General features: G+C 38.6%; 1 protein-coding gene across 1 annotated transcript in view; it reads left to right on the top strand.

Moving 5' to 3' along the window:
* The window catches only part of MYO3B (myosin IIIB), a 212183-nt gene that overhangs the window by 8658 nt on the left and 184535 nt on the right, over positions 1-18990 (top strand). Inside the window, exon 4 of the mRNA XM_064718250.1 lies at positions 18731-18914. Within this exon, the coding sequence (XP_064574320.1) occupies positions 18731-18914 (184 nt within the window). The remainder of the gene's footprint in view (positions 1-18730; positions 18915-18990) is intronic.

The raw sequence follows: 18990 nt of genomic DNA, 5'->3' as shown, positions 1-18990 counted from the left end.
CATCCTCGAGGGCCTCCTCACCTCCCATCTCTGTCCAGGCCCAGGGCCTACCACGTGGCTGCCCCTCCCCCGCCCAGCAGCAGCAGCTGGACGGGGGGGAGATCTGACCTCTTCGCTTCGACGTCCCAAGAGAGCCTCCCAGGGCCAGAGCCCTGCTTTTAACCCCTGTGTATTCTCGGAGGTGTGTCCAAACCCCACTGGCTACACCAGGTGCCAGTATCAAACTCTCGAACATCCATTGGTTTGACCACAGCATCCCAGAATTCCCACTTCTTCCTGGTCAAACCACCACAACTTGAAAACATATAAATGTGTTTTGGACTGTGTGGAGGATCTTGTGGAGTGCAGTGATGATCCCTTTACTGGTAAGGCTGCCCTAAGCCCAAGGTGAATCAGATTGTCATAGTACCAAGTAAATCTTCTACTCTATCCTTGACACAGTTCTGACTCTACGATGGAGGCTGTTCTGAACTTGTAGGTATGCAGATGTGCCTTACCTTGGCTGTCTTCCCAGCCTTTCCTCTTGCTTACATTTGGACCCAGGTCTCAAATAGAGCTTTTTAACTGCAGTCCTGTATCTCCTTGATCCAGGTGTTCTGTCTTCTAGTTGTGACTTTATGGAGATAGACGGTTTTTACAGAACAGTTTTTAGGAGGACTCTGTGTCACGAATAAGCAGCGTATTGTAAATGTTTTGGTAAAGGCTTTATAATATCCTACAGTGGGGGAGGTATCTTGCAAAGGGGAGGTCACTTGTTTTACCATGGGCAGCTTAAGGACAGCTGTAAGCAGACACTAAATAGAGATTTGAGATTCATATGAAGTGATGTGTTGCATGGAAAAATAGGTAGAGGAAGGTAGATGCATCTCTGGCACTTTTTTGTGGGTAATAAAGGAAAATGTAGAAATATTTAAGGAACATTTTCTCATGGCACTGAAATCTGAAACAATAACAAATGCTGCTTAAAACAGTTTGGAAGAGTGCTGTCTCCACTCATTATGATTTCCTAGGTAGGTACAGAACTAGAACAGTGGTCCTGATCCCAAAGAGAATCTTGTCTTTGCATTTGACTGCTTCTTGGAAAAAGAAAAATCCCATCCAGTGTTTTGTTTCCTAAATACTTCCCTGCACAATTAGAATTTACTGAACTCTTCCAGGTGAAAAGTTTCCTGATTTCTAGTAGTATTCTCTGCTACTTCTACCCTCACCTTAGGCATTGTGCAAATGTGACAGAAAGAGGGAAATGGTTTATGGAAGTTCACTGTAAGAATAATTTTTTCTGTTAGTTTTTGCTGACCAATGCTGTTGAGAGTTCCAAATCTCGTACATGGTCTTCCTTTTACTACTATTCTCTGTTACCCAGGCTGGCATGAACAGAAGGGTAGAAATGAACTGTAATTAATTTAGGCCTGAAAGACATGCAGGACAAACATTTTCACTAATTCTCTCTCCCTCTCTTTCTCCCTCTCTCTTTCACACTCTCTCCTTTTTTATTGTTTGTAAGCATGTACAGAATATATACAAAATTTTAACCCAAAGTAAGAACAAGAAAAAATGGAAATGGAGAAGTAGCTTAGTGTGGTGCAGTGATTTTTCAGAGTAAAGGTTTCCTATAGGACTAAGGCATCCTGAAGGTCAGTCCTCTGAACATACCAAGACTCTGGCTGATGGTAGAAAATTATTTTCATGAAATGCTTAGCAACTCACTGCAGATTTTGCAGAATCTGTCATCCTACTGAGGCATTTGTTTTAAAAAATATTTTTTAAAGCTGTTATTCCATATAGGTGAGGGTTTTTTTATTCAGAAAAAGAAAAAATTGTTGCAAAATTCCTTGTCCCAGTTACTGCATACTTTTTAATACATTATAAAGTATTAAAGGTGTATGCAGAGCAGATGCTGTCTTCAAGTTTCTGATCTGTAAATATGTTACTGGTCAGTTTGGATGCTGTAAATGAGTAATATTCACTGACCCTCTCTCTGCCATGAGACAATCCTGTCATGTTGTAATATATCCATACAACTTGTTGCTGGGCTATTTGATACATCGTTCTGTTTGCTGTACAGAATTGATATAAAATCTGTTCTGAAAGAAAAAAAAAATTAAAGAATTCTTTCTGATATTGAAAGAATGCAATATTGCCTTTGATGGCAGTTTTCCTGCATGAAGCAGGAGTTGTAAAACACGAAACATGTAGAGTGGGATGGCCTTTTCCATGTCTCCTGGGGTATTTTTTACACTGTTATTTTAAACCTACTGGAAGGATGAATGATAAATGCAAATAATTTCAATTCCCTTGAAAGAAGAGGGCACGTTTGGTGCACATGTTGTTGTCTCCACTTGTTCTCTCATCGTTTCTGTCAGTTGTTACAGGAATGATCTTTATAACTTGTGTTTAGCCTGTGAAATGGACATAGGGACCTGTCAGTCTACCTTTTCCAATGTATTTTCTTCTGAGGAAACAAAGCCAACGTAAATGTCATCTGTGGCATGAGCAACTGCAGCAGATGGAGCATTGAATTAATGGTTCTGAGAGGCCAGCCAGGAGAGATGATGCGATAAATACAGTAGATATAGTACATAATTCAGAAAACTTCCCGTGGTTAAAAATGAATTCAAGGAAAAATAGTGTATCTTCAAAAGTCAAGAGTATTTAAAAATCACTTTATCTTTTTTAGTTTTGGAAAATCGTTGAAAATCATTTGCAACTATGTTAATGAGGAAAATTCCCCATTAGTTAAATTAAAGGGATATTTTTCAGCTGTCGATCTTACATTGTTTTGTAGTGAACATTTTATATATGCCAAAAGGTAAGCAATTTGCTTATAAGCTATATCTAGTATGATGCCTCATGGTTTGTGGCAAAACACTGTCTTAGTGAAGAATGATTATAAAACTAAACTGGTTGCTGTATTGAACACTGTGAATATTGTCCTCAAATGAGGAGGAAGGACTGCTGTTAGATTAAGTGACTTGAATTTAACAACTGCTAATATGTAGGAAAGTGATGTTAGTGCAACTCCCTTGCTGATGTTAGTTTTATTGCTCCAGAAGCAATTTATATGCTGGCAGAAGGTTTGGAGGCTCTGCAGAAGTCAGCTAATGATAAACTAAAGAAATATGTGGGTGATTCATGTAAGGCTAAGTTGCTTCTCACTAGAGATAGTTTGACCTCTTTGCAGTTTCAGGAGTGAAGGTCTATGGTGTCTGACTGTAATAATAGATAATAGATATTGTAATACAGAGAAACTAACTGATTTATTAGCTGGGCAAAAGGTGGTAATATGGTGATTTCTGATGGCTTAAGGTTGCTCAGCTGGGAGCTTTACAGAATTCAGCAGCACTCCCAAGAAAATGTGTTTGGTTTCATGTTTCCTCATAGCAACAAATTGGCTGCTGTGAAAAGAACACCTGTTGACCAATGTGCCAAAAGGCCTTTGGAATAGAAGATTCATCTGCTGTCTGAGCTGGAAAGTGAGTGAGCTCTTTGTGACAGGCTGAAAGACTGGGCGTGAAATGTATACAAGGAACGCCTGAGAATGCAGTTTTGTGTACTTGTTAAATCAGATAAAGTGCTTTCCCCATAAAAAGTTGTGGAGAAGAATCCACACCCTGCTTCCCCCTTCTTAAATTAGGGTGGTTTTTCCACGTGTAAAATTCTGTGTCTATGTGTTTTGGTATCTGTCTAATCAGTTATCAAAAGATGTGGCACATCTTTTGATATCTGATTAGTTCCACAAGAAGTGAAATGGAAAAAACAGCATTTTAGGCTTCAAGGTTACACTGTGGACAAGGCTGCAGTAGTGGCATTTCCTCAAGGTATGGTTTTTGATAAAGCTGTCTTAAAGTTTTGTTGTATTTGCCTCCCCATGCTGTCGTGTAGCTTTTATTCTTTATTTAATCTGATTTTTCTGAACTTAATGATACATCTGGAAAGATGCAGAAAATATAGCGGTAGCTTGAAGTTTTAATGGTGAAAAACTACTGTAAGTTTTGGGTGATGCGTGTGTATAAACTTTATTTTTCTACCTGAAATATGGAGTCATCTTTCTAAGTAAGTTTTAAATGTATCTAGTACTGTGTTGTACAGGAAATGGAAATTACTAGGAGTGGTTCAGGAGACATTCAGAATTAAATGAAGTGAAGATCTTTGCTAGTCCTTTACAGATAGAAGTGAGAAGGCTGTATTCCTCCGTATTAAAGTCTTGATGACAAATGAGTATGAATATTTCATTAGGCAGAAGAATACTTTGTTAGTGTTCAAACTTGATCTTGCTCTTGCATGAATTCCTGAGACATACAAATCAGAATAATTTTATCATTTTGGGCAAAGACTAATTTTGTTAAATAATACATACTGAATTGCCAGCATTCTATAGGAGCTCTCTATTTAATAGAAAGAAAATTATTAAGTTTGAAATTAGATTTTAGGAGAGAGGATTTTTTAAAAAGCTGTCTCTGAAATAAGGTTCTACCTTACAGTGTGGCTTTTTCTGTAATTAAATATTGGTTGTCTAAATAATTGCTTAACTAAGAACAGAATGTCCTTATGGCCTCAAATGCTTGCTTATTCTGTGTGAAGGAGGAAAAGAAAAAGAAAAAGTACAAAAAGGCGTTTGCTTGCCTTAAAATGTTTGCATAACAAGGTCCACACTGCATTCTTTTTAATTTCAATTAATATTTTCTATAGAAACAGTGTTACCATAAGGAACAGAAAATAAATATTTGTTTAAGAGTCTGTGAACCCTAACAGTTATAACCAGGTAATACTGTAGCATGTGCACCTTCATTTGTCTTCCTTTTTAGAAGGTGAAAATGGTGATCATGAGAAAAATGTATCTGGCTCATGTGTTAATCAGGCTCTTTGGTCTCACTGGCGTTGTGTCTTGATGCACACTCAGGAATCTGTAGGTCTGCAGGTCTCACTACTCATTGGTTTGAGAAGTGTGCGAGGATTTGCATGTTCTGAGGGAGGCTAGCAGAACAAAGGCTTGAGTGAAGTGCCAGTGGGCACTGCAGTGTGGGCTGGCTGCCCTGGGGGATCACAGGAGCCAGGAGCCAATGAGGCAGCAGGGCCATGGGCCAGAGCTGGGGCATCCTGGAAGGACAGGCAGGCCCAGGCATGGCTGTAGGATAGCCTGGACAGGGACCAAGGAGAATGGCCTCTGGTTAAATGCAGCTTCCATGAGAAGTGCCCTGACACTGTGAGCTTTTGCAAAATAGCTGGGCGTTGTTCTGGGCTCGTTGTTGTAGTTGATAAACTACATGCAGTCTTACATGCTGCTCTTGCTTCAGTCAGGGCTCACATGCCTGTCTGCTGCAGGGCTGTTTTCTGTTTTGGATTCATGAACACCTTCATTATGTCACAGGACAGCTCACTCAAGACTGGAGTCCTTCTGGCATGAATGACTTCAGTTGCTGACACAATCTAATTGCCTTGTCAAGGATTAACTCTGGATTTTCAGTATTTTCCTTAAGTTCTCTACCAGTGACCTATTTAACTTTTAAATTTTCATGGTTGTCTCTTCATATTTTGACAGTCACATTTTTTAAGTGTTTTCTTTGTACATGTAGTGAAACTCAAACCTATAATGGATTTTATGTGGAGTACTATATGGCTTCTGATTTTGTGACATTGCACTGCACTTCCTTTCTACATCTGAATTAGCAGTTAGATCCACTGCTTTAGAATCTATCATCTGGAAGATTTTTGCTTCCTTTTTCACTCACAATCAGTAGTTGAAGGTAGAGAATGAACTGTGGCTTACATTTCCTAATTTTTTCTCCTCCCTTTTTATTCCTGGAATCTAGGAGGCCTGTGAATAATTTCTGAAATCACTGTAGATTTGAGGTCCTTGAAAGAGTTATTGTTCAGAGATCAAGTCCAGCAGAATGGACTTGAATTAGCTTTCCCTAATCTGTCTCTGTCAGATGGGTTGGTTTTTTCTCCCTAAAGCTAAGACAAAATTTGCAGTTTCAAAATCATTATTCGTTTGCAGCTGACCTTTCTCAGTAGTGATGAGAGCACAGCAGCATGGGTAGTCTGGAACACTGTTCCCTAATGTTTGCAGTAGCACCTTTTTGCTTTTTTACATCATCCTTCAAAAATAGGATTGCATGCTAAACCACTGACTTCAGCAACATTCATTATTATCACATGCTGCTTCTCTTAAAAGACTTGTTTAACTATGAGACACATCTTGATTCATTTTATGTGTGTGCTTAAAGGATGGTTGTGAATTTGCAACATGACAAATGTGTAAAAAGTAAATGTTACCATTTTCCAGCTAATGTTATCCTTCACAATAGATTGTAAGAATTTGAGCCAAATGAGAATAATAAAAAAAGCCAAATGAGACTTTTCACATGAGACCTAAAGCAGTCACCTTCTCCAGAAGGTGGAAAGCAATTATTTGATGGACAAACAGATTACAGCCTTCTTAGATAAATGATTGTAGTGTGTGCTTTAGAAAGTGCAGACACAGGTGAGTTGCCCCAGAGACAGGGATGGATTATGGAGGGGGATATGACTCTAAATGGATGCAGACTTTTTTTTTTTCCTTCCAATTTTCTATTCTCTTTTGACTTTACAAACCTTGGTAAACTGCCTTGTCTTATTATGAATGCAGTAAGTAAACTCTTTTTCTACTGTTTATGTTGACCTGGTTTGGGTGTGGGGTTATACCAGTACAGCCAAGTAACTTGAAGGAATTTGTGCCTGTAGACTTGCAGTCCATAGGTGCTACTGAACTACTTTCAGGCATCCAGCAACCCAAAATATTTCTTAGATGTTGTAAAGATCTGCACAGGTCAATGGACAAACCAATAACTCAGTCTGAGATTATTTCCATTGCTGAAGAGGAATCTCTCTGGAATGCTAGTGAGAAGCCCAGGGATTGCAAAGCAGTATGATTAGAGGATATTACCACTCGTTTTACAAATTGGAAGAACAGAGATAGAGACAAGTGAGAATTTTGTTCTGGGATGCACACAAAAATATTCTATCTTGATACCTGAGCCCATTGCTGTACCATGCTTTCAGGAGCAGGTTTATTCCACCTCCTGTTGCTTCCCACATAGTGGTTGTCTTCACTAATGTAAAAGTTGAGCAGACTGTAAGGTCCCCATGCCTCTGAGATAACGTCCCAATTTAGAATTACTTCAGTTTTCATTAGTGAATTAACTAAACATATAAATATTTAAGACTATCTTAGGTGTCTATTACTACAGGAAATAAATAATTCATTATAGAGAATTGCCTTTGTAAAATTGACAACACAAGGATGTAAATCAGATATGACAATTTCCAAAAATGCAGCACAATATATTGTTTTTGCTCAAACACCCTCAAGGGAATATCTTGTTGATGCAAGCATTGTTTTTCTAAGCTGGGTAACAAACCTTCCATTATGTGAAGAATAGTGATGGGAGAAAGTCCATTTACAGAAAAGTGAGTATAGTAAAAATGTATTGACAGCTGGGACAATTCAAGGAATCTATATACAAATTGTAATTTCTGTTTGACATTGGGAAGGTTTTTGTGTAAATCTGTCAGACTACAAGCATCATTTTGAATGTGGTTTTATTTGCATTATTTGATATGCTTCTGCTTCTGTAGATTGGTTGAAATAAACTTTGTGCCTGCCAAAAGCTAGAGGAAAAAAGAACAAAAGTAAAACAAATAGGAAAAATGAAATTTTGATGACTGTGTGGCATTAAATAAAGGATTGAATACTCAGTGTGACAAATCAATTATCAAACTTTAAAGTGGGATGCTGAAATTCAGTGGGAGGTTTTGGTCACATAGTGTGTTTGAAGAGGAATGACGTAGCAAGGCAGGGCAGAAGATTAGAGGAAGGGGATTCTTATCAGCCATTTTGAAGGAAAATCAGCCTCTCTTTTCACAAAAAGACAGCATGCTGCAGAGATCAGGACGAGGGATTTAGAAAAGAGCAAATGTGTTTCAGAGTAAATGACTCAAGCTTGAAATGAGAGACTGGGAACTCCTGGTTATAGTAAAAAGCTGAAAGACTTTGAGATGTCAGGAAGCTGAGATTGAAGTCAAAACAAGATATCTGTTGTTTTTATTGTTTATGTTCCTTGCAATAGCTGAAGGGGTTTTCAGAAACCCTGTTAAGTCTGTGCATATATTTATTTCAGCTCACACATATGTTTAAAAATGCCCTTGCTGTGGAGTGAGAGGGTTTCAAGGCATGGGAGAAGAAGCTGGCAGCATGCCTCTGTGGCTAACTGAGACAGTCTACAGAGTCACAGGTCTGATGAGAGTAGCCAAATGCTTGGAGCTTCAAGGGACACTTGGAGCAAACCATGGGGCTGCCTCTGCACTGGCACCTGGCAACAGCAGATGAGACTTCTGACAGGGCTGATGCAGTGGGACGTTGCTGTAATGTGTAGAGTTGTAGCTTGGGGTGGCTGTGTAGGAGACACCTTTCAATGCAAGGTATTACTGTTGGAAGGTACTAGTTTGTCCAATTTGTAACTAGAACCTGAAGCATATATAAAATATGATTTCTGCAGTACAGGAGGAGAGTTCTAGTCAAGAGTTCTCTGAACTCTTAGGATTGTATTTGAAATGTAGGCTCTGTTTGTAATGCTATCTTGTAAAAGAAGCATCCTCATTACACCACATCACTCACACTACATAAAGATATCCTTCTTAACTGGATCGTGTCAGTTTCTGTTTGCTCATCTTGCTTTTATGGTGCTTCAAACTTTGTTCTTTTAGCAGGTACTCCTCGCTTAAACAGCAAGTTAGGAACTAGGACTATTTGCAAAGGGTATCCTTACTAAAGGGGAAATGACCCACTGTCATATGAAGTGATAGAAAATGGCTGAAGGTGAAACATTGTTAAATATGTAATACAGTAGATCCTGTTTCATATTGTCTGTGCAATCTAATCTACTTTTAGTCTGCCTTAACTGACATTTCAGTGCTGCTTGTGGTGACATACAACTGTTTTATCTCTTCTCTTTTTCTGTTTTTTTGAAGGGTATCACAAAAAGTTTTTCTCTTTCAAGTTTTGAAACTTCGCAGTACTGAGCGCAGAGCTGTTACATAAACTGAACAGTATGTATAAAAGAAAACTAAATAGCTGCTAATGAACTGCTAAAGGCTGATTATTCTAGGTCATAGTTACTGTACCCAGTGTGTGATACAGCATTCTTACCTGTCATATTTTCTCTTTGTAAAATAAGTTCAGGAATTCTCTTAAGTTTCTTCCAGACCATCTGCAGCAACCCAAGAGTTAATTTGGGGGAGAGGCCAGTTTGGTACTTTATTCTGTGTTTAAATTCTATTCTGGAAGTTCATGGACAATTTTGTTGTTATTAAATTGTTTCTCTTCAAGATCTCAGCTCTTGGAGGCATTAATCTCCTTCAAATCCCCTGGATCAGTAGGAATTGAAATTGATTAGTGCTCCTCAGTGTGAAATAGCTGACAGGAGCAAGCTCTGAGAATTTTTGTTCCTGTTGGTATTGGCATCTATTGTTTCTCCTGGGGTGCTTGTATCTTTACACTTAATAGGATAGTTGAGTATTTTGGTGGTGTGTTTTTGTATTAGTGGACATCAGGCTTAAATGTCAATTGTGTAGACTTGTGTGATAAAGATAAATCTTTCTTATTGATGACCATATATCAGAAGGTGTAGTAAAGTGGACCAAGATCTAAATTGCTCTTCAAATTCATAAGGCCAGACATTTTACTGGATTACTCTCTGAGAGAATTGGAAAATTGCAGCAATATTATTTGGTATTCCCAGTGTAGAAATGCATAAGCCAGGAAGATAAGAAAAGATCCACCAGTAGTTATATAAGTATGTTAAGACATTATTCTTCTTGCTTTATCTTAATATTAATAAGAGGTAAGGTCTCTTTTGGGTTCAGATCAGAAAAAAAGAAGTTGTTTTTGTAACTCCCTGTAGAATAAAGCATTATTTAATAACATACACAGGTATAACAGCTCTGAGCTGCTTCTGTGTTTATCACTCTGTCTTTTTTTATCTGTACCCCCAAAATCCTAACTGATTTTCAAGTTCACTGTGAGCAGCAGTGGGTACTGGCATTGTCCAGCTACCTTTAGACAGTCACAGAATCACAGAATATACTGAGTTGGAGGGGACCCACAAGGATCATTGTGTCCAGCTCCTGGCCCTCCAGAGCACCATCCCCAAGAGTCACAGCATGTGCCTGAGAGCATTGTCCAGATGCTTCTTGTGCCCTGTCAGGTTGGTGCTGTGACCACTTCCACAGGGACCCTGACCACCCCTTAGGTGAAAGATCTTTTCCTGATGTCCAACCTAAACCTCTCCTGACACACCTTCAGGCCATTCCCTTGGCTCCTGTCCCTGGTCACCAAGAGAAGAGATCAGTGCTGCCCCTCCTCTTCCCTTTGCAAGGAAGTTGTAGATCTGTGATGAGGTCTCCCCTCAGTCTCTGTTTTCCAGGCTGAACAGGCCAAGTGACCTCAGCTGCTCCTCATACAGCTCCTCTCAAGCCCCTTCCCCATATTTATTGTGCTTCTTTGGACATTTCTCTGTAGTTTAATACCTTACATTGTGGTGGCTAAAACTGCAGGACTGGAGGTGAGGCAGCCCCAGAGCAGAGCAGGACAATCCCTCCCTTGCCCAGCTGGCCATGCTGTGCCTGATGCCCACAGGACACACCTGACCCTCCTGGCTGCCAGGGCACTGCTGCCTCACATGCAGCTTGCCAGTGAGCAGGACCTCAGGTCCCTCTCTGTGGCACTGCTCCCCAGCACCTCATTCCCCAGTCTGTCTGCACATCCAGGGTTGCCCAATCCCAGGTGCAGAATCCAGCACTTTCCCTTGCTGAACTTTATATGACTGGCCATTGCCCAGCCCTCTCATTTGTTGATGTCTCTCTGCAGGGCCTCCCTGACTCTGAGGGAGTCAGCAGCTCTTCCCAGTTTTGTATCATCTGCAAACTTGCTTAGTATCCCAGTCCTGCCTCTTGTCTGGGAAGATGTCAAGCCAATTGCTTTGTGGTTTTGCCTTGGTCTTTGTTACAGAATTCAATGTACATGGCTATAGGCCCAGAAAGCATAACCCAAATAATACATTTATAATTTATTAAACTTAATTCTATAGAGCTTCTTCTGATAACTGCTCCTTGAAGATAGCTGCTGAAATAAGTTTAAAATAATGGACTTTCTCATATGCCTATTATTATTTTTGAAGCCTGTTAGAGGAGAGAAATTATGCAAATTGGTGTCACGCTAGGCTACTGCACACAAGCTGGTAATGCATAACAACTAGCTCACTGATGAAAATGCTTCATCCTAAGCAAGAAGTCATTGTCAGCACTAAGGGAGATTCTTCATATCATGATTAATAGTTTATTATTTTTCTTATGGATAAAAGAGAGTATCTCTACTTATTGAAATCTGCATTAGAATAAAGCTGCTGTAAAATAAATACTGGAGAATTATGGTGATGAATTATGATTGATTGCATTATACAATTAAGGTATATTGTGAAACAATAGGAAGATCCCTTCAAAATATTAAGTAGTTATTGCTCACTCTGTGTGAATGACAAAGTGGCTTTAATTCTTCAGCTCCTGCTTGTAAAAGACTTGTTAAATAGATCAAGCTCAGTATCAATTAGTGTCAGAACGATCTTTAGCATTAATGAAGTGAAGCTGTTAGGATTGGACCAATTTATTTGCAGCTCCATGACTGCATCTTAAGCTAACAGATACTACACACACTACTGTTTTCTAATACTGGGCATGAAAAGCAGTGCATGGAGCACAGTTCTGTGCAGCATGGCTGAAACAAGCTCTCCCTGTGAGGAAGCTGGCTTGGTGCTGAAGAATTCTGATATGCTTAGCAGGACAGAAATCCAATATAAGATAAGCTGGTTTCAGAAAATAGGTCACTAATGTAAGGTTGCCGTTATTTTCTTCCAAAGTTTATCCTACATCTGTCTTAGATTTCTTCTTCCTCGTCCGTGCACAAAGCTTATCAAACTTTTTGATTAACACTGCAGTGAAGAGCCTGCTTTTGGTCTGTGGGTCACCGTTCTGTTGCAGCCCTTCATCCTTCCATTTTAGCACTAACACATGCATTTTGTTTGCCCTGGTACATTGCTACCAAAGGAGGCAGAGAAAACCTTCTCAGGTGTTGATTTTTCACACATGGGGAGTGTACCTGGTAGCCACCTGATCTGCCACCTGCAGTTTATGACTGAATGGGGTCATGGGATTATAAGCTTTAGTTTAGTGCTGACTTCACAGCCTGAGATGGAGCTGATGTGTTAGATGTTAGTCATTTGTAACTGCTTTAGTGTATTTAGCTTGTTGGAATTCTATTTCAATAGCTAATGTAAATAGCATTTCTGCAATAGGAGCACCAGTGATCAGAATTTATTGTTTACCTGTTCTTCTTAACAGGCTTTCAGATATTTGGATCTGGTCTTCGAAAAGAATTTCTGCTTAATAATGTTTAATTTAATAATAATGCTAAATTACTAGATACAGGATTTTATTCAGGTCCTTGGAGTTGAAGATATGGAACTGATTAATTAGTGTTAAAATAAATGTAATGTATTGTAGCTCTGTGTGAATGATCAGGGACTTTATTTTCAGTGGTACTCAAAATTTCAATGCAAGTTTTTGTTGATTTCTGTTTTGTGACTCAGCAATGGAGTTAGGAGTGCCTCCTGATCTGACACAGTCCTGGTGAAAAGACTGAAAATGCACACCCAGTCAGAAGATTGCAGGGGAGCTGCTCAGGGCCAGAGCTGTACTTGACCTTTACCTTTATGCATCCTGGATGTGTTTGTTTATGAAACTGGCTGGTGAGGATAATGTATTCACCCCTTGCCCTGAGTAGTTTGATTTATACGAACAATACAAAAATGATCAAATGTTATTGGACAAAGGTTAATGTTGCTCTCATAAATATAAGGGTCCAACACGAGTTTACTTACAAACATTTGTAATGCAGCACATTATTATGCAATGAATCTAAATGAAAACATGTACTGAATTGTCTGGACTAGGCACATATATATTTCCTACCATACATTTTCCAGGATACTAATGAGAAGTTTTCTGGTTTAGATTCAAATATTTGATCCAAAAATTTGAGTTAAGGTTATGATCTTAGAAGCACCTCCACTTCAGAACTGATTTAGGAGTGGTGGTATGAATTTTTACCATTTGACTAGAGTGTTCTTTGTTCTCTCTATTTCTCAAGAACTAGGTGACATTTAGATTTCTGTGCCATGATGGTCAGTAGCTAGTTTTGTGGTCAGAGTGTTATGGTTGATACGAGGAATGTGGTTGTGATTCATACTGTGATGAGCTGGAAGCATAGACAAGACAAAGGAGCAAATAATCACAATGCTTTCATCAGAGCTGGCATCCAGACACAATCCATTGCCACTGGTCATCCCTCAACTCTGGCTCTGGGGCTAATACTGCAAGTCTAAAAGCCTGGAGTATCTAGTCCATCCATACAAAGGAAACAAAAGAAGAGAAAATAATGAAGTTACTTCTGAATTTAAGGGACTTTATGTAGACAAAGAGAATGTAAGCACAAATAATAAAAACTTTAAGTTAGAATATGTGGAAAGAGAGAACATGTATTCCCACTTATGTTCTTTCTGTTTCCAGTTTGAGCACCCAGAGTTGATTTCATGGCTTGTGTATTCAAGTGAGACTTGTTCTGTGAGCTGAATTTAGCTGGAGTGTTCTCAGAGATCTACCTTTCATCTATAAATAACAGCAGTTCTCTTCTGGTTGTCTTGTTCTGTGCCTTATGTTTGCCTAGTGAAAATATGTGATCAGCCAAAGTACGGTTCTTTTTTTGTTTATAAGTTTTATAGCATCAATAATAGCTTTTGAACATGCTTTTATTCTTCTCCTTCATCTTCTTCCATCATCAATTTTCATCTCAAAAAAACTATTCACAGCACATTCTGCAGTCTCTCGTTCTGGGTCCAACTGAGAACAGTTATAGGATGGTGTCTTCATAGATTTTTTTTTTCTTTTGTATGCTTAATTTCAAGATATTGACATTCTCTTTGTTTTAACGTAGCCAGTGAGAAATAGCAGGAGGAGAGTAGCAGAGGATGCTGTTCTGACTATTGATTTTCTTGTGCCTTTTTTTGGTTCATTAATTCCTCTAACAATTGCTTCTGAGGTAGCTGTCTGTGTGTGACCCCTACTAGCCAGCAGAATAGGGTCTGTCATGGCTAGGTGAGGCTGTAGCTAATAATGTCAACTTCACCTTCTGAATTCTTCTGCCAAGGAGTTACTATTTAGTGTCCTGGGAGCAATACTGAGTTCTCTGCAAAGAGTGAAATACCTTACTTTTGAATATGTCATTGTTACTCTTCCACAGTGCATGTAAATGCCAGAAGTGCATTTACACTGCATTTATTGAAGCCAGCAGTTTCATGAGAGAGACAAGAGGGTGAGACAAATGGAACATTGCAGAGAGGAGCCCTGTCTATGAGTTATTTGTATGGAAGCAGGATTTTCACTGCTTTCACTGGTATTGGCTGGTATTGCTATTGTGTCCCTATCAGCTATAAGAGAAATCACAACTGCCTAGTACTGTGTATCATGATTGTTAGAAAGCACCAGGCTGAAGTGAGACCCTTACTAATTCTGCAGTCTCTATAGACAATGCCTCTTGGTGTAAGTAGAAGAGGGTGCATTTTGGAATGCAGAAGGGATTCGCTGTTGTGTGTAGGAGCTGAGTGAAGTGGTAGTGAAAATAGAACAATAATGGTAAAGCTGTTTCTCTGGCTTGTGAGTCCCTTTTCTTCCTGTAATTTTTGAGGAAGAGAGCCGTGATAATAAATTTGTAAGGAGAAGTTGCTGATTTTATTCCAGTTGTAATTATTTCATTAACAATATCTGTATGTTGAATCTAGAGTTAGGAATTTTTTGTTTTGTTTTCACAACCTAGGTGTGAGTATCACAGTAGAACCTCTGGGACACCACGTATTTTTCTAGATGGCTTTTCTGAGGCTGTTTAGAGCCATGGAATACAGTTGAAAGGCTGTGGTTCACAGATAGAAAAGTGATTTGTGCACTGTCTGTAACATATACTTTTTTTAATGATATCTTATATCTTATATGATGTACATAATACATGTAGTCACTTTATCATGAGGATACTGATAAGGGATAATAATATCCAGTCATTGATTCTAATGTTGATCTTCAAGAGAAGTATTTTATTTAAAAGTAGAAAAATGTTGCTTGCACATTTTCCTGACTGCCATTTAAGTTAGTCTGTCATGCCTGGTCTGATTTAATTTGTTCTGACAGTAAAGGTTTACAAAACAGAAGAAGTCAGGTATTATGAGAGAATCATGAAATTTACTTTGATGGGGAATATCTCTTTTCATGGATAAAAGAAAGAAACTGTGTCAGTGGCTGAAGCCTATTAATAAATATTAGTCTAATCCTATTGTTTGTCTTGGTTGGTCAGCTTTTTCAAGATTTAAGTTACTATGTCTTAGAAGAAAAAATCATGCTCTTTGTCCCTCAGAGCAGCTTGAGTAGACTCCATCAGATTGGCCTTGTGCTTTCATTCTGCCTTTCCCCAGGTGTGCAAAACAGGGTAGAGCGCTAGGGGTTTGTTGATGGCATGTAGTCCTGCCTCAAATTGCATAAACATGTGCAGTCCCAAATAGCTTTGTGTAACATGTTCCCTAGCCAGTAGAGTTAATTGCCAAAGTGTAGTTTTTTAGTATCTGGTGTTGTCTATTTTGCTTTCCTAGAAGAAACAAATTTAACTACTGAGAAGTTTTCTATAACTGATGGCAGAAATATTTGTAATTGGTAGGTCTCTAACATGTTGAGGCTTCTTCTGGGGAGGGTACTGCTGAGTTTTTTACAGATAGAAGCCAATCTTTGTACCTCATTTCAAAGCCCAGAGCTATGTGAGGCCTTATGTGAGGGGAGTAAAAGGAGAAGTTTTTTCATAAATAAACTTCACATGCAATATTTTAGCGTTAAGGTCTTCTGAATGTGTTGTTGTTGCAGAAGTGGTTGGGTTCATACATAACTTTTCACTGTATAAATAAAAAGTGAATGGCAGCCTTTGTTAAAATAAGGATGTTTTAATTTATGAAGCTTAACAAATCAGGAAATAGCAAAAGAAAAGCACAAACTTACTTCACAACTTCAGCCATTCCCCATAATGTTTACATTTTGTGGTGGTTTCAGGTTTTTTAAATCCGGATTTTACATTATTGAAGATATAGCAGATAGTATTCTTTTGCTTTTTTGTACTGTAAAATAATTGTTCTGTTGTAGGAATGCAATGATGTCATAGATGCAAAAGGTACTTTTACAGATGACAGGTGTAGAGCCTTATTTAGATAGACATTACTTGATTTCAGGAGGAGCTTGTTTTGGTTTAAGCAGGCTTATGGTACAAATTTCACATCTCTGATTCCAAGTAATGCATAAATATGCCATCTGTAAATGCTGCCACGTTATCACAATTCACTAAAATGCTCACCAAAATTTTTCTTCAGTCATCCATCATGATTCCATCTGTAAAAATTTTGCATTAGATTTTATTTTGCCAACATTGTCTTCTGGTACAAAGAAATGTTAATGTCAATGAAATGTTTGTAAATGAAATTAAATGTTTGGAAATACCATTTTAAAGGTTATAATTTTCAGAACAAGAGCAGGCAATGGCATCAGATTTTTTCTTTTTTTAAGGAAAGATGTATTTATCCACAACAATTGCTTTGAGGACACATCATAATATTGTGTTGGTACAAAGAGTGCCATGCATAATTTTCTGGCAAATCTGTGTGATAGGGTAGTTCTCATAGTTACAGAGATCTTATTTTCAATCTATCTTTGTTTTCCTTGTAAGGTTGTATCAAAGCTAGCTCCAGTCTATTCTCTTCTCTTTCTGTGCACATGAATGTCTTTAGCATTTTACTTAAAGCATTAAAACCATGTGTTCAATACCTTGTTGTGTTGCTTTTTTTGTGAGATGCAGCTGTTCCCATCTTTGTATTCTCCACCACACCCACCCTGCAAGCAAACCTTGTTCTTGAGGTTGGCTTATCAGGAGCTCCAGATCTGTAGCTGCTGTTTCAATGCATGTAGTGCAGTCTGTTCACTGATTTCAGAGAAGTCTTTCAGCTCACCTCCTTCTCTGTTAATGTACTAGGTTTATGTGTTCAGAATACTGTTCTGTATTTGCAGCATGCTGGATTGGATCAAATATTGAGGAGCTGTCCTAATAACTTATATTAGTATAGCAGATAAATTATAACGATTCTGCCCTTTTTTTCACCTTGCTCCCCTTTTTTCTTCTTTTTTTTTGGGGGGGCCTTCTTTTGGTAAAGAGACCAAAGCAGTTTCATACATTATTTGGCATCAGCTTTGGTGCAAATACAGGTTTACCAAGGAGGGAAGTAGAGGTGTTCTCTGGTTATTACTGATGGTAGAAATGCTGAAGAGATAAGACAGCAAGTTTTAAAAATTATTTCAGGCAGATCTGCAGCTATCAGGTGTTCTTAGAAAGAAATGGCTCAAACCTTAAAGTGTAAGTGTAGGTTTGAGGTGCTTGTTGGTCCATCTCCAAAGATTGGGTCCTTTTGCAGTCAGTGGTGCTGTTGCCTTCTGTTGCCTTTGTCACTATCACACTCTTATGATCGGACACACTTGGACTTTACATCTCCTGGTTAAGCACACAGATAGCTAATATACCCACTGTCAGCCACCAAATGGGCAAAAAATTTTCTTTCTCAGAGCAGCCATCAACCAGTGAGCATCTCTGATAATGATTAATATGGAAAAGTTAAGTTAATACCATCTTAAATTTAATCTTTCCTTTCTATTATTCCAGTTCAGGGACAAGGTGAACTACTATTACTTTACATGAAATCCTAAAATGGTACTGTCATTTTCCTGATTTCCAGAACTTACCATATATGTAATTCCAGGGTGAAAAGGCCCCCTTTGCATAGGCTGCAGTGGTCCATTTGCTGCAGGATCCACTCAGGAGTATCTGGGGAAACAAGGCCCCTCGCCTGAAGCTCTTCTGAGGGGTTTAGCCAGTGTAACAGACCATAGCACTCTGACTGACTGACAGAGAGCCAAGGGCAGTTGTTGGGAAACAGCCCAACAGTGATAGATCACCCCAGTGATGTACCTCATTTTCAAGTTGGCTTGTATTTTGATACCAACCAGCCAAGTCTCAACTTTTGTTAGCTGTATGTAGCCCTGTTTTATATATATCAGATATTATGAGGCTGTACCTACTGAATGCCTGTCTGGCAATCTCCAGGGGGCATTACACAAGTTTATGGAAAAACCCTGACATGGCTTTTTAAAACCAGAAATAGGACCTCATTTAATGAGCTGAGTTAATTCAGTTGTGTCAAGTGTCCATTGAAAGGTGTGCAGTAAAGGGAAGGGTAGATTTTGTCAGAAGTTGTTAAAATGTGTTTAGAATGGTGCTGCATATGGGACAATGTTTGAAGCAAATAATACACTCAACTAAGGAAGGAAAAGCAGTCTTCAGTGTTTTCTTTCCATTGAGTGATCTTACATTTCTGTCTGGTTTTCATTTGTGATTCTATCTGCATTTCTTCTTAAATTAGGACAATATTTGATTTCTTTATCGTAGGATGCCTTCTTTAGTACCAAGTTACTTAGGGCTTCCCATGGTATCTATGTCTGCTTTATTTTCCAGGAAGCCATTGTATGGATTGTTTCAATATAATTCCAGTATGATTGGACTAGAATCATTAGCTGATCCCTCAGATACCTGGGAAATTATAGAGACCATTGGGAAAGGCACTTATGGTAAAGTCTATAAGGTTGCTAATAAGAAAGATGGAAGCTTGGCAGCAGTAAAGATTCTGGATCCTGTCAGTGTAAGTAAAAAATGTTAAACTGTAACTTCAATGTTAATTTAAAAGAATTCTTAAACTTGAAATGTAAATCAAATGT

Source organism: Zonotrichia leucophrys, chromosome 7 (assembly GCF_028769735.1).
Source record: "Zonotrichia leucophrys gambelii isolate GWCS_2022_RI chromosome 7, RI_Zleu_2.0, whole genome shotgun sequence".
Lineage (NCBI taxonomy): Eukaryota > Metazoa > Chordata > Aves > Passeriformes > Passerellidae > Zonotrichia > Zonotrichia leucophrys.
The sequence above is the reverse complement of the archived record's forward strand: the minus strand, read 5'-3'. Positions and strand labels throughout refer to the sequence as shown.